The sequence below is a fragment of the Trachypithecus francoisi genome, unplaced genomic scaffold, assembly GCF_009764315.1.
Source record: "Trachypithecus francoisi isolate TF-2019V2 unplaced genomic scaffold, Tfra_2.0 Lachesis_group16, whole genome shotgun sequence".
NCBI classification, from domain to species: Eukaryota; Metazoa; Chordata; class Mammalia; order Primates; family Cercopithecidae; genus Trachypithecus; species Trachypithecus francoisi.
Genome location: NW_022681461.1, coordinates 94,150,268 through 94,165,483, shown reverse-complemented (window position 1 = coordinate 94,165,483; position 15,216 = coordinate 94,150,268). Strand labels below are relative to the sequence as shown.

General features: G+C 43.5%; 1 protein-coding gene across 7 annotated transcripts in view; it reads left to right on the top strand.

Annotated features, from left to right (window-relative positions):
- Nucleotides 1-5,457: 5,457 nt before the first annotated feature.
- The window catches only part of NFX1 (nuclear transcription factor, X-box binding 1), an 87,182-nt gene continuing 77,423 nt past the window's right edge, over nt 5,458-15,216 (top strand). For 6 of the 7 annotated variants that reach the window (XM_033238314.1, XM_033238313.1, XM_033238312.1 and 3 more), the window contains exons 1-2: nt 5,458-5,633; nt 9,468-10,475. In XM_033238314.1, the coding sequence (XP_033094205.1) occupies nt 5,609-5,633; nt 9,468-10,475 (1,033 nt within the window). In that variant the 5' untranslated portion in view covers nt 5,458-5,608. Of the gene's footprint in view, nt 5,634-5,817; nt 6,114-9,467; nt 10,476-15,216 lie in introns of all 7 variants that reach the window. The other variant, XM_033238316.1, reaches the window with a different exon arrangement.

The window sequence follows — 15,216 nt, the reverse complement described above, 5'->3', positions numbered from 1 at the left end:
CGCCCGGCTAGTTTTTTGTATTTTTTAGTAGAGACGGGGTTTCACCGTGTTAGCCAGGATGGTCTCGATCTCCTGACCTCGTGATCCGCCCGTCTCGGCCTCCCAAAGTGCTAGGATACAGGCTTGAGCCACGCGCCCGGCCATACCTCAGATTTTCTAAATAGAAAGTAGGGAAATTGCTTTTTTCCTTTTTTTTTTTTTTAATTCTTTTACTGTTTGTCAGTATGAGAGATTGAAGCCAGAGAGGAGCCAAGATGAGAGACAGAATGAAAGATTGTCCATGGCGGCCGGGCGTGGTGGCTCAAGCCTGTAATCCCAGCACTTTGGGAGGCCGAGACGGGCGGATCACGAGGTCAGGAGATCGAGACCATCCTGGCTAACACGGTGAAACCCCGTCTCTACTAAAAACACAAAAAACTAGCCGGGCGAGGTGGTGGTGCCTGTAGTCCCAGCTACTCCGGAGGCTGAGGCAGGAGAATGGTGTAAACCCGGGGGGCGGAGCTTGCAGTGAGCCGAGGTAGCGCCACTGTACTCCAGCCCGGGCGGAAAGAGCAAGACTCCGTCTCAAAAAAAAAAAAAAAAAAAAAAAAAAGAAAAGAAAGATTGTCCATGGCACTTAGCTCTGAATTGTGATCCTTGACATTCCAAGTCTCTACAACTCTGTTCTGTGAGGTATTTGAGGATTCTGCAAATAAACTTTACCCCCTTTTCTGCTTAAACTAGTTGGCAATGGGTTCCTGTCACTTGCCGGTAAGAGACAGAATAATTGCTTTGCAGCTTGTGTCATGTCACACTTTTCAATTTTGTGATCTAGTAAGTGTTCTGCATCTAGTCCCCCCACATCCACCATACAGCCATGATTCCTTGCCTCTTCATGGTTTCTCCTACCTGAAGCTTCCTTATGTCTTTGTCATTCTGCTAATTCTTCCTGTATTGGGGAAAGGCCAAAGAGCATGCCCTGGTCTGCGTCAATACCAGTGAATTAAAGGAAAGTGGAAAGAGTGAGTCCTGTATTGGAAAGCCCTAGGCACTATAAAGCCTGTGATCATCACTCCTATACTACCACCAGACAACCTCGCTGGTCAATATTTCACCTGTTAACTATTAGGAAAGAGCAGAATTGAGTGCAGGGGGTCCTAGGTTTTAATCTGTCAGTTCTGAGAGTTTAGCAGGAATGGGGAAGGAGATTGGAATGATTCCGTATAGTAAAAGTTTGGCATTTCTATCATCCATATCCCTTAGCTTTCCTTTTGTGTTTTCTTATAGTTATGTCACCAAGAGAGTTATTAGAAATACTGATGCCTGGGTCCTACCCCTATAGATTCTGATATAATAGATCTGGATACAGTGTGGGCATTTGGATTTTTAAAAGCTCCCCAGGTACTTAACTGTATCCAAAGTTAACCACTGCTCTGTGGTGCCTGATCAGTCTGAACCTATTTTCATGGTTAAGCATTCTGGACTGTTAACATCAATTTCTGCACTGAAGGAGTAGGCAATGACTGCCCTAAGGTAAAGTTTTTCGTCCATGGAATGAATTGGGAAGTATTCAGTATTCCCTCCTCCTGTATTTTTTGGAAGAGTTTGTGAAGGATTACTGTTCATTCTTCCTTGATTTGGTAGAATCATTTGGGCTTAGGCTTTTCCTTATGGGAAGTTTTTAAAATTACTGATTCAGTCTACTTATTATAGGTGTATTCAGATGTTCTATTTATTCTTGAGTAGTCTGTGTCTTCCTAGGAATTTTTCCACTTCATCTTAAGTAATCTAATTTGTTGGCATACAGTTTATAGTATTCCCTTTTGATCCTTTTTATTTCTGTAAACGTGGGTAGTAATGCCTACATTTTCATCCATAAATTTAGTAATTTCAGTTTTTCTCCTTTTTTCTTGATTATTCTCCCTAAACATTTGTCAGTTTTATCACTTTCTCACTTTTGTTCAATGAACTCTGTTTATTTTTTTCTGTTCTTTTTCTATTTCAATAATTTCTGGTCTTTTATTATTTCTTTTCTTATACATGCTTTGGTTTAGTTTGCTTCTTTTTCTTTTTCTTTTTTCTTTTTTGTGGAGACAGGGTCTCACTCTATTGCCCAGGCTGAAGTGTGGTTGTACAGTCACGGCTCACTGCAGTCTCAACCTCCAAGCAGTCCTCCCCACTCAGCCTCCCTAGTAGCTGGAACTACAGGCATGTGCTATCATGCCCAGTTAATTTATTTTTTTAATTTTTAGTAGGGATGCGGTATCCCTATGTTGCCCAGGCTAGTCTGAAAGTCCTGGCCTCAAGCGATCCTCTCGCTTTGGCCTCTCAAAGTGCTGGGATTACAGGTATGAACCACCCCCACGCCAGCCCTGTTATTCTTTTTCCAATTTCTTAAGGTGGAAGGTTAGGCTATTGATTTGTGATTTTTCTTCTTTTTTATTAATAAACTTTTTTTTAGAGTTTTGGGTTCACAGCAAATTGAGTGGAAAACACAGAGAGCTCCCATATAACACACAACCTTCCCACTATCAGCTTCCCTCACCACAGTGGTACGTTGCAGTGAATCTACATTAACACATTATTATCACATGAAGTCTGTAGTTTACATTAGGGTTCACACTTGATGTACATTCTATGGGGTTTTTTGTTGTTTTTTGCTTGAGATGGGGTCTCACTGTGTTACCCAGGCTGGAGTGCAGTGGCAGGATCTCAGCTCACCACAAGCTCCACCTCCCGGGCTCAAGTGATCCCACTTCAGCTTCCTGAGTAGCTAGGACCTCAGGCGCATGCTATCATGCCCAACTAATTTTTGTATTTTTAGTAGAGATGGGTTTTCACCACGTTACCCAGGCTGGTCTTGAACTCCTGGGCTCAAGCGATCCACCCACCTTGGCCTCCCAAAGTGCTGGGATTCCAGGCATGAGCCACCATGCTAGTGATTCTATGGGTTTTAACAAATGTAATGACATGTATCCCCCATTGTAGTATCATGCAGAATAGTTCACTGCCCTAGCAGTCCTCTGTGCTCTGCCTATTCATCCTTCTCTCCCCTTTAACTTCTGTCAACCACTGATCTTTTTACTGTCTCTAATTTTGCCTTTTCCAGACTGTTACATAGTTAGAATCAAACACTAAATAGTCTTTTCAGATTGCCTTCTTTCACTTAGCAATATGCATTTTTCTCCATGTCTTTTCATGGCTTGATAGCTCATATGGATTTGGGTTTTTTTGGTTGTTGTCTTGTGTTTTTGAGACAGGGTCTCACTCTGTCACCCAGGCTGGAGTGCTGTGGTGCAGTCTTGGCTCACTGCAGCCTCCACCTCCTGAGCTCAAGTGATCCTCCCACTTCAGCCTCCTGTGTAACTGGGACTACAGGCACACACCACCAAGCTTGACTAATTTTTGTATTTTTGGTAAAGACTGGATTTCGCCGTGTTGCCCAGGCTGGTCTTGAACTCCTAGACTCAAGCAACCCACCTGCTTTGGCCTCCCAAAGTGCTGACATTACAGGCATGAGGCACCATGCCTGGTCTTTGATTTTCTGTTTTGTTTTTTTTTTAAGAGATAGTATCTCGCTATGTTGCCCAGGTTGGGCTTGAACTCACCTGGACTCAGACAATCCTCCTGCCTTGGCCTCCCAGGTATCTGAGACTACAGGTAAACACCACCATGCTGGCTTCATTTGTTTTGGGCACTGAATAATACTCCATTATCTGGAGTTCTTTTTCAAATATAAGTGTTTACAGGTATACATTTCCATCTGAGTACAGCTTTCACCACCTGCCACAAGCTTTAGTATGTTGAAGTAGTTTGTATAGGAAAGGCAAGATAAACCCTTGCTTACTTTCACTTATTCACAAGTTTTGAAAATAATGAGTAGGTTCTGTAGTGTGCCAATTATGAATTTGCTTTCAGTTCTACATTTATCCTTTTTGTTTGCTCTGTGAAATTGACTTGGGTCTTTTAAGTTATTTATTCTTTGCCAGCTGGCAGATATTAAACCTTGTCAGCAGAGGGCACTGGAGAGATACTGCAGGAGGAAAGGGTTTTGGCTCCTGTTTCTGGTTTCAGTGTGGCAGGCTTCTGTGGTCTGGACTTCTTCAGTGGCTTCTGCAATGCACTGGCTTCTTCAGTGCCTGGCTATGGCACTACATAGTGACCAGTTGTCAGTAACTTCTCCTAGCACTCCCCGCAGATGGTTTGTAGTAGAGTATCTCTGGTGAGACACCTCCCCAAGGATGGCGTCAACCAGCACTCCAGAAGAAAAATGTCTGGCAACTTCCATGCCATCCAGTGAGCCACAGACCTTTTCTCTTAACAAGGTCTGCATGCCAGCTCTGGTCTCAGCTCTTCCTTTGACACTCTTATCTCAGCCCTAGCTGCTCCTTATATATGCTAATCCTGTTTTGGAATTATCTTGCTTGTTTACTAGTCAATCTATTATTATTCCAACCCCCTAATATACTTAATAAACCTTTAAATAAAACTTATTTTTTTAAAAATGTAATTCCTGTTCAAAAAGTAGGGTTCCTCTCTCCTGATTGGACCCAGCCTGATACACCTGGTAATTTCTAAAGGTGACTACAAGGTTTGATGAGCTAACCTGTCAAAATTAAGGATGTTCAACAAAGGACAAAATTAATAAACTTAATGGAATAGAAGACAATTTAAATGTCTAAAACTGACCATTGATACCAGCAATATACAAGAGACCATCAGAAAAAAAAAAAAGGCAGTGGATATGGAGAAGCAGTTTTAAAAAGATCAGGAAATGTTTGGGGCGGCGCGGTGGCTCACGCCTGTAATCCCAGCACTTTCAGAGGCCTAGGCGGGCGGATCACCTGAGGTCGGGAGTTCAAGACCAGCCTGGCCAATAGAATGAAACCCCCATCTCTACTAAAAATACAAAAATTAGTCGGGGGTGGTGGTGGGTGCCTGTAATCCCAGCTATTCGGGAGGCTGAAGCATAAGAATCGCTTGAACCCGGGAGGCGTAGTTTGCAGTGAGGAGAGATCGCGCCACTTCACTCCAGCCTGGGCGACAGAGCGAGACTCAGTCTCAAAAAAAAAAAAAAAAAAAGTTTGGAGCCAGGAGTGGTGGCTCAGGCCTGTAAGCCCAGCACTTTGTGAGGCCAAAGCGGAAGGATCGCTCGAGGCCAGGAGTTGTAGACCAGCCTAGGCAACATGGCGAAACCCGTCTCTCCTAAAAATAGCTGCGCATGGTGGCTCGGCCTGTAGTTCTAGCTACCCCGGGGGCTGAGGCGGGAGGATTACAGACTGAAGCTACAGTGAGCCATGATCGGACCACTGCACTCAAGCCTGGGTAAGGCAGCAAGACCCTCTATCAAAAAAGAAAGAAAACCACGATGATTACGCAAGTCGCCAACCTCTCCCTCCCGCGATTGTTGCTATTTCCATCCAGCTACTAGTCTCCTCCTCCCGCCCGACACCTGGTGCGTCTATCTGACGTCACGAACGCGCCACACAGATTCGGGCTGCGCAACCTCTGTGGCCATCTACACGACGCGCAGATGCGAATATTCTCGCGGCGCCGGAAGTCCGGAGCACGTGATCTGGCGACAGTGCTCGCTTGGCTGTACGACTCGATCTAGGTTTTGCGGCACGGGATGGCGGAGGCGCCTCCTGTCTCAGGTATTATCCCGGCCCGAGCGGGACTGGGCCCCTTTCAGGGAACGGAAATTGGGTCAGTGACGAAGTTCTAGGGCCCCAGCTACTCATATCGCGAGAGTAGCGCATGCTAGGGCTGGGGATAGTGGCTCGGAAGGGCCAAGCCCCGCTCATCGTGCGTTCAGAGATCTCTCTTCTCTTGGACTAGGTGGTGAAGCCCAGTAACTGGGTTTAGGAGGAGAGAGGACTTGTCCCGGCGCTGCAAGTCGGTGTGGGTGTACTGCCCTCCCACAGGCTCTTTCTGGGGCAGCGGCGCACTGACCTTCGACAGGCGGGCGTCGGCCAGGTCACAGCCCGTGACGGTGGCGGGCTCTTGACGTGTAGGGTGTGGTGTGCTCATACTGCCTGGAGTGGTGGCGTGGGCGCGAGCCGAACTCCAGTAGTTTAGAGTCTCAGCCTGCTACGAACCTAGTGTGACTCAGTCTCAGTCTCCTCATCTGTCAGGTGGGAGTAGATAAGTTAATTCCTGTGATGGCTCCCGCCCTGTACTGTACCTATTCTATAATTGTTCACTCACTCCCCCTCCTGGAGTTGCCTCAGTGTGTAGTGACAGCCTCATTTGTTCGTTAATATAACATCCATTTCCTCAGGGTGTTCCATAGATCAGTGTTTTCCAAATTTGTTGGACAGCAACCAAAAGAAACATTTTGCATCACGACCTTAAATATTGAACACTTACATAAATATAAAAGCGAATCAGAAGTTTCTGGAAGCATTGGGGTTGGTTTATTTGTTTTACAATCAGCAATATATTCTGTTTTCTATTTCGTTTAAAAATATGTCACAGCCCACTGCATTCATTTGATTTTATGGCCCACTCTGGGAAACAGGGCAGCAGTTTGCAGAATGGAGTTTGGAAACCATTGGTTTGAATCTTAGCTCTGTCCCCGACCAGCTCTTGGGGCACCAAGAAGACCATGTGTGTATTTGTATACTGGGTGGCAGATAAAATGTATTTATTACTATGGTTCTTAGTTTAAAAAGTTGGGGCTGGGTGCAGTGGCTCACGCCTGTAATCTCAGCACTTTGGGAGGGTGAGGTGGACAGATCACGAACTCAGGAGATGGAGACCATTCTGGGTAACACGGTGAAACCCCGTCTCTGCTAAAAATACAAAAAATTAGCCGGGCGTGGTGGCACGCGCCTGTAGTCCCAGCTACTCGGGAGGCTGAGGCAGGCGAATCGCTTGAACCCTGGAGGTGGAGGTTGCAGTGAGCCGAGATCACGCCACTGCACTCCAGCCTGGGCGACAGCGTGACTCCGTCTCAAAAAAAAAAAAAAAAAAGTTGGAAAACACACTGCATTGGTATACCTTAGTCTTGTTGTGGATATTAAGTCTTCCTTGGGGTTGGAAAACTTTTTGGGCTGGGTATTTTGTTATTCTCCTTACCTAATCCTTCACCAGATTCTCTAAACTGGATCCATCGATCGTCTCATCCACAGGCTCATTTCTGACTCATTTCTGTACCCTTCAGTGTTTGAAGAAGAATTGGGTGGGGCCTAGTTGTGAGTCATCGTGTTGAACTTTGGTGTTGTGCCCACGTTATTACCTCCAACCCGCAAAGTATCTAATGAGGCAAAATCTTCTAGTCCAAAGACCTCCTTACTCCTTTTCGTGTGCTTTAGTTTGATTTTGCTTTAGTTCCCGTTCCAAGTTATTATTTTAGCATCATCTTTAGCCCACACCCTCATCATCAGAGTCTTTAAACAGAAGCCCAGTGCAGAGGATACCTTTCTGTCCATGAGCAGACTCTGCAATACCAGCCTTGTCTCTGGACTTTCTAATCTGCCAGTTGGATTTCTCTTTATTCTGCCCTACCCACCTGTTGGACACCTACTGTGCCGTTGTGTTATCTTGGATTCAGGGTACCACTTAGTTGTGTTGTAGCCATGGTGACTGGATATCCTATTTACTAACTTCCAGCTGCTTGAAATAGTGAAAAAAAAAATGGTGTCTCTGATTTTTGCCATGGCCAGATTCCTTATCAATGTGTCCTGTTTCCCTTCCTCATGTCTCTTATGGATTTTTTTCCTGAGGGTTTTGCCTCCTGCCTCATGTCTAGTTGAACATATCCTGTATATGAATACATGCAACCTTCTCAGGATTCTCTAGTTACATCAACTCATTACTGCTTAACATGAAGCACTCTTTTCCCATCCTTTACTAGGCTTCTCTAGACATCTTTACTGATCTTATTTCTGCCCTTGTTTCCAGTCTTGCTTTTTCAAGCAAGAGAGAACTACACAATACCCACTGGTCCAGTTTAACCATTTCAATCTTTAAATTGTCTTATGTTTCCAGGATACCTCTGCCACCTTCTGCATTTGTCTAATCCCCTTGTCACTTTGTGAGGCCGCCCATCCTACCCCTTAGAATTCTGCCTATGTGAAAGCTTTCAGGACAAACCCTGAATTGGATGAGAGGTTACTCTATGACCTTTATGATCATTCCATTCTTCACTGTATGTGTCTGTGGTACCCACTGTCCAAACTCTGTTAGTGTAAGAGCATGGTCTCTAATACACATCCTGAGTTGCAACCCCAAGTCTTCCTTGGAATACTTCTGTGGCCTTGGGCAAGTTACTTACTCTCTGTGCTTCAGTTTTCTCATCAGGAATGTAGGAATTAAATGAGTTAATACATCTAAAGTGCTTAAGATAGTGCCTGGCACATAATACCTAATAAATGTTAGGCCTTATTATTAAACCTGAAACCCTCAGCCACTATACTGCACCCACCTATGCTCAAACCTGTGTGTTTCAGATACTCTGTAGTCCTAACAGCAATGATAGAGTACCATTTTAACCATTTTATGTGTGTTATTAACTTGCTTTACTCTTCATTGCAACTCTTTGATGTAGAGATTGTTACTGTCATCATTACATGTAAGGAAACTGGGACTAAGTAACTTTCATAAAGTCACAATAAGTGGTAAGTGACTTAAACCCATGTCTTCCAGGTCTTATCAATTTATAGTATATTCTGTATGCTACACATAGTTCTGACTTTGCTACTAATTTTATGTCCTTAGGCAAACCATTTTGTCTTTGCACTTCAGGGACTGAATTGACTGTACCAAGAAGCATCTTCTGGGGGAACATGAGTGGGTTGAAGGGGAGTATGCTTAATTTTTTCCACTTTGGGATTGTAGACCATATCATAGAGACTGTGTTTGGAAAACCCAAAATATATTCCTAGGGGAAAGAGATGAAAAACGAATACACTTCTTAAGTACTATTTATGAAATAATATTTAAATTTCTCAGTAACCACTGAAATAAGTATTGTCATCCTTTACCATAGACAAGGAAACTAAGGCTAAAAGCAGGCACGTGATATCCCTAAGTTCATACCGTAAGTTAGACAGGCGGACTTTAACCCATTTTGGCTTAGTCCAAAGCCTGTTTACCTGATATTACACAATGCTGCTTTAGTGTTTTGAAAGAAGACCACATAGAACCTGATGATTGATATCCCTGAACTATTAGCTGGCCTTAAATTTTTGTAATAAAAGAAATACGTGTATACATAGCACTTTATGGCCCAGGTGAGCATTTTTACTCAATAGCACTTAGTTGTCATTGGCTACTGGTGTTTGGTTTTTGGACATGGAATAATGATTGATTAGTCCTCCACAAACACCTTGAACCCACCACCTTCACTGGAAACATAGGTCTTACTTAACAGCATGTTTATACAAAGTCCTAAGGAAAATGATTTTTAGATTTGGCTTAGAGTCTATGAGTTTCATGGATGAAGCTTAATTTCTTTACTGGCATGTCTATTTTTTATGTTCTAGGTACTTTTCAATTCAATACAGATGCTGCTGAATTCATTCCTCAGGAGAAAAAAAATTCTGGTCTAAATTGTGGGACTCAAAGGAGATTAGACTCTAATAGGATTGGTAGAAGAAATTACAGTTCACCACCTCCCTGTCACCTTTCCAGGCAGGTCCCTTATGATGAAATCTCTGCTGTTCATCAGCATAGTTATCATCCTTCAGGAAGCAAACCTAAGAGTCAACTGATGTCTTTCCAGTCCTCTCCTTATAATAAATCACCCAAGAGCCATGGCCTTCAGAGTCAACCTTGGCAGAAATTGAGGAATGAGAAGCACCATATCAGAGTCAAAAAAGCACAGAGTCTTGCTGAGCAGACCTCAGATACAGCTGGCTTAGAGAGCTCTGCCAGATCAGAGAGTGGGACAGACCTCAGAGAGCATAGCCCTTCTGAGAGTGAGAAGGAAGTTGTGGGTGCAGATCCCAGGGGAGCAAAACCCAAAAAAGCAACACAATTTGTATACAGCTATGGTAGAGGACCAAAAGTCAAGGGGAAACTCAAATGTGAATGGAGTAACCGAGCAACTCCAAAACCCGAGGATACTGGACCCGAAAATACCAAACCTGTGGGGGTTTTCCACCCTGACTCTTCAGATGCATCCTCTAGAAAAGGAGTATTGGATGGGTATGGAGCCAGACGAAATGAGCAGAGAAGATACCCACAGAAAAGGCCTCCCTGGGAAGTGGAGGGGGCCAGGCCACGACCAGGCAGAAATCCACCCAAACAGGAGGGCCACCGACATGCAAATACAGGACACAGAAACAACATGGTCCCCATTCCAAAGGATAACGTCAGTGAAAGACCAGCAAAATCTACCTGTGACAGTGAGAACTTGGCAGTCATCAACAAGTCTTCCAGGAGGGTTGACCAAGAGAAATGCACTGTACGGAGGCAGGATACTCAAGTAATATCTCCTTTCCCCAGAGGCAAACAGAACCATGTGCTAAAGAATGTGGAAACGCACACAGGTAAACCTACCTAGATTGGTGGAAGTATTTTGTTGTTTTTTTTAATTTAAATTTTTAAATAAGTCATATATTCACATAATTTAGAAAGCAGAAGGTATGAAAAGTTACACGGTGAAAAGTTTCAATCTTTATTCACTGTCTGCCTGAGTTCTACCACCACTCGCTGCTCCCCTCCCCAGTAGGTAACCACTTAGTTTTATGCATATCACAAGCAAATACAAATAATAATTCTTTTTCTTTTCCAAATGAGGAATTTTGTAAGGGTTTTCAAAAATGCATATACGGGTGGTGTAGATGTCTGGTTACAAGATTGTATTTGAGTTGTGAAAGCACAAGTGGTGGGTCATGACACCTCTGCTGCCTCTGTTGGTTTCATCCTGCATCATGTCATCTGCCTCATCTGGTCTGCTTAGTTGCAGCAGTTCCTAACTGATCTTGTCATCTCTTAATTTCTCTTTCAGTTCACCTCTTAAACCAACATCAGAGAGCAATCTTTATAAAACACATATTTTATTTATTTATTTTTTTGAGAGGAGTCTCACTCTGTTGCTTAGGCTCGAGTGCAGTGGTACCGACCCTGGCTCACCACAACCCCTCCTGGGTTCAGATGATTCTCCTGCCTCAGCCTCCCAAGTAGCTGGGATTACAGCCATGTGCCACCATTCTCAGCTGATTTTTGTATTTTTAGTAGAAATGGGGTTTCACCATGTTGGCCAGGCTGGTCTCAAACTCCTGACCTCAGATGATCCGCCCGCCTCAGCTTCCCAAAGCGTTGGGATTACAGGCGTGTGTTGGGATTACAGGTGTGAGCCACTGCGCCTGGCCTAAAACACACATTAAACTGTGTCACTCCCCCGCTTAATTCCATTTACTGCTTCTGCCTTACTCAACAGGCACATCTTCTGCTGCCTCAGTATCTACCACATTTTATTCCCTGGATTCTACACTTTTTTGTCTTTGCATGCTGTTGCATGTGGCTCCCTCTTTCTAGAATTTGTCACTCAGTTCGATGGCAAAGTCTTATTCATTTTTCAAAAGCTACTTTAGGCCAGGCATGGTGGCTCACGTCTGTAATTCCTGCACTTGGGGAGGCTGAAGTGAGAGAAACACCTGTGTTCAAGACCAGCCTTGGCAACATCGGGAGACCCTGTCACTACAAAAAAATTAAAATAAAAGAATTAGCCAGGCATGTTAGCGCATGCCTGTAGTCCCAGACACTCAGGAAGCTGAGGTGAGAGGATCACTTGAGCCCAAGAGATCAAGGCTGCAGTGAGCTATCGTACTCCAGCCTGGATGACAGAGCAAGACCCTGTCTTGGGGGGGAAATATTTACTTTAGTCACATGTCCAGGGAAACTTTTTTCACCTCTATAGATAGCATTAATCTCTTACAGCCCTTACACTTACGTCTTTCTCTTATATTTGCATGCTTCTATTACAGAACTTAGTACCGGAAACCATAGTTTATTTATGCTTCATTGTCCTCCAGTAGTCTGTAAGCTCCTTAAAAACAGACACTGTGTATTTCTTTTCTTTTTTTGTGACCCTGCTGCCCCACACAGCTCTTGAAACATAGTAGGTACTCAGTTCTGACCGTTTAAAAGTTCATCCTTATATTGAACTAAAAGCTTCTTTCCTTTCCTTCCTATCCTTTGGTTCAAGTTTTATCCTCTGGAGCAGCATAGCAACTAGTCTTTCTTCTCACAGCTCCCCTCCTCCTTATTGCAAATCAGCTTTATGCAGTATTCGAAGACATCTATCATTTCGCTCTAAGTGTATATTTCATCAAGCTAAATAATTTTATTCTGCTAGCTCTTCCTCATGGACCTTCACTATCTTAACCCCTCTCCAGTTTAATGTGAGACACAGCCCAACTCTTGAAGCCACCATCTACCCAGGGCCTGTTTTTACACCAGCCAATCGTTCTAGTTGCTTGTTCATCAGGGTTGTTCTTGGAACCTCAATGTATATGTGAAGCAAAGCAATGTTATACCAGAGACGTTATTGAATCCTTAAGGCTGGTTAATAATTACCTCTTGCTTTATAGTGAATTATCACAATGTAGTGGCTTATGATAACACACATTTATTATGCCACTGTTTCTGTGGGTCAGATGAATGGGTCCAGGTTAGCTGGGTTCTCTGCTCAATGTCTCCAAATTTGGCTAGGGATGTGATCTCATCTGAGATCTTTCTATCACTGGTTGTTGGTAGGATTCAGTTCCTTACATGTGTTAGGACTGAGGTTCCTGTTTTCTTGCTGGCTGTTGGCCAGAAGTGTCTCTCAGCTCCTAGAGGCCACCTGCGTTTCCCTGCCACATGGCTCTGTACACAGCATGATAGTTTGCTTCTTTGAGGCCTGCAGGAAAGCAACTGCTGCCACTTCAGATCTCTCTGACTTCTGTTTAATTTTTCACCTCTTTTAGAAGGGCTTACCTGATTAAGTCAGGCCCACCCATACTCAAGGGGAGGAGATTATATAGGGTATACATACCAGGGAGGTGGGAATCTGGAAGACCATCTTAGAATTCTGCTTAATAAATCTCTTGGGGCCTTAACATTCTCACATTATTCATATCATTTTTGAGAACACTTCATTCATATTTATTGCATAAATACTACATGCTAAGCACTGTTCTAGGTACAGGGACTACTGGTGGAATTTACATTCTGGTAGGGAAGACAGGCAGAAAGCACTTAGATATTTAATATGTCAGGTGGTGATAAGGACTAAAAAGAAATATTAAGAAGGTTAAGAGGACAGAGTGACAAGAGTGCTGTTTTAGATAGGTTGACGTCTTTGGTAAGGAGACATTTGAACAGAGACAAGAATGAAGTACAAAAATGCACCTTGTGGCTGGCTTGAGAAGAGCATTCTAGGCAGAGGGAGGAGCAAATTTAAATGTGGGGAGGGGTATTATAGGCAATGAAGATGGGGGCAGGAAAGGTGGTCAGAGAAATAGCAAGGGCTGGATCATGTGAGGCCCTTAAATTTGGTTCTGAATAAGATGAGAGGCTGCTAGAAGGTCCTGGGAAGAGGGATGGCATGATCTTACATTCTGAAATAATCGGGGGCCGGACGTGGTGGCCCACACCTATAATCCCAGCACTTTGGAAGGCCAAAACAGAAGGATTGCTTAAGCCCAGGAGTTTAAGACCCGCCTGGGCAACTTAATGAGACCCCATCTCTGCAAAAGGCAAAAAAATAAAAATTAGCTGGACATGGCAGCACATGCCTGTAGTCCCAGCTACTCAGGAGGCTGAAGTAGGAGGATCACTTGAGCCCAGTGGGACAAGGCTGCAGTAAGTAGTGATCATGCCACTGCACTCCAGCTTGGCTGACAGAATGAGACCCTGTCTCAAAAAAAAAAAAAAAAAAAAAAAAAAGATTATTAGGCTGCTGTGTGGAGAACAGGCTCTAAGAAGGCAACAGGACAAGTTAGGAGGCTATTGCAGTTGTTCAGGTAGGAGATGATGGAGACTTAGACTGGAGTAATAGTGGTGGAAAAGGTAACAATTGGATAAATTTTGGATGTATTTGGAAGGAAGATTTTATGCTTGAGCAACTTAGAAGAATAGAATTGGCGTTCACCGAAGTGTCAAAAGCCTGGCAGAGAAAAAGGTGTTTGTTTGTAAAATGTTTTAGTTTGGAATAATTTCGATTTATAGAAAAGTTGCAAAGATGATTCAAAAAATTCCCATATATCTTTCACCCAACTTCCTCTAATGTTAACATCTTACATAACCAGAGTACCTTTGTTAAAACTAAGAAATTAGCATTGGTATAATCGTATTAACGAAACTACAGATGTTATTCAGTTTTTACCAGTTTTTCTGCGAATGTCCTTTTTCTGTTTCAGGACCCAGTCTAGGATACCACGTTGCATTTAGTCATGTCTTCTTAGTCTCCTACCACCTCTGACAGTTTCTTCATCTTTCCCTTTTGGAAAAGATGTTTTTGCTTTTGTTTTATTTACTTCTTGTTCAGGGAAGTTTTTTTTTAATTTGGTTAAATTTCTGTAATCGCAATACTTTGGGAAACCAAGTCAAGAGGATCACCTGAGCCCAGGAGTCCAAGACCATCCTGGGCAACAGAGGTAGACCCTATCTCTACAAAAACTAACAAAAAAAATCAGCCAGGTATAGTGGCACATGCCTGTGGTCCCAGCTACTCAGGAGGTTGAGGTGGGAGGATCGCTTGGGCCCGGGAGTTTAAAGATGCAGTGAGCCACGATCATACCACTGCACTCGAGCCTGAACTTTGGTGACGCCTATAACTTTCACGGAAAGAGGTTGTGGAACAGACTAGATATCACTCATTTATTCCTTTATCCATGAATTTAAGAAATATTTAATGGAGCACCTAGTATATGCCAGACACTGGAAATGCTACACTCAGCAAGGTAGACAAGACTCTACCTCCTCACAGAGCTTTCAGTTTCAGGGTGTTCTCTCTTTCTTTTGACATCAAAGCGAACAATCAGAAAGTAAATCTTAGGAGAGCCAATATTATGGAATATTACAATGTGTGCTTTTGAGTCAGATAGTTTGACAAGTTTGAATTTTGACTTTTAAATTTCTAGTTTTGTGACCTTGGATAAATGATCTAATTACATGAAGCCAGTTTCTTCATCTGTAAAATTGTACCTATGTTGTAGCCTTTTTTTGTTTTTTGAGAAGGAGTCTAGCTCTGGAGTGCAGTGGCGCGATCTCGTCTCACCGCAACCCCCGTGTCCCGGGTTC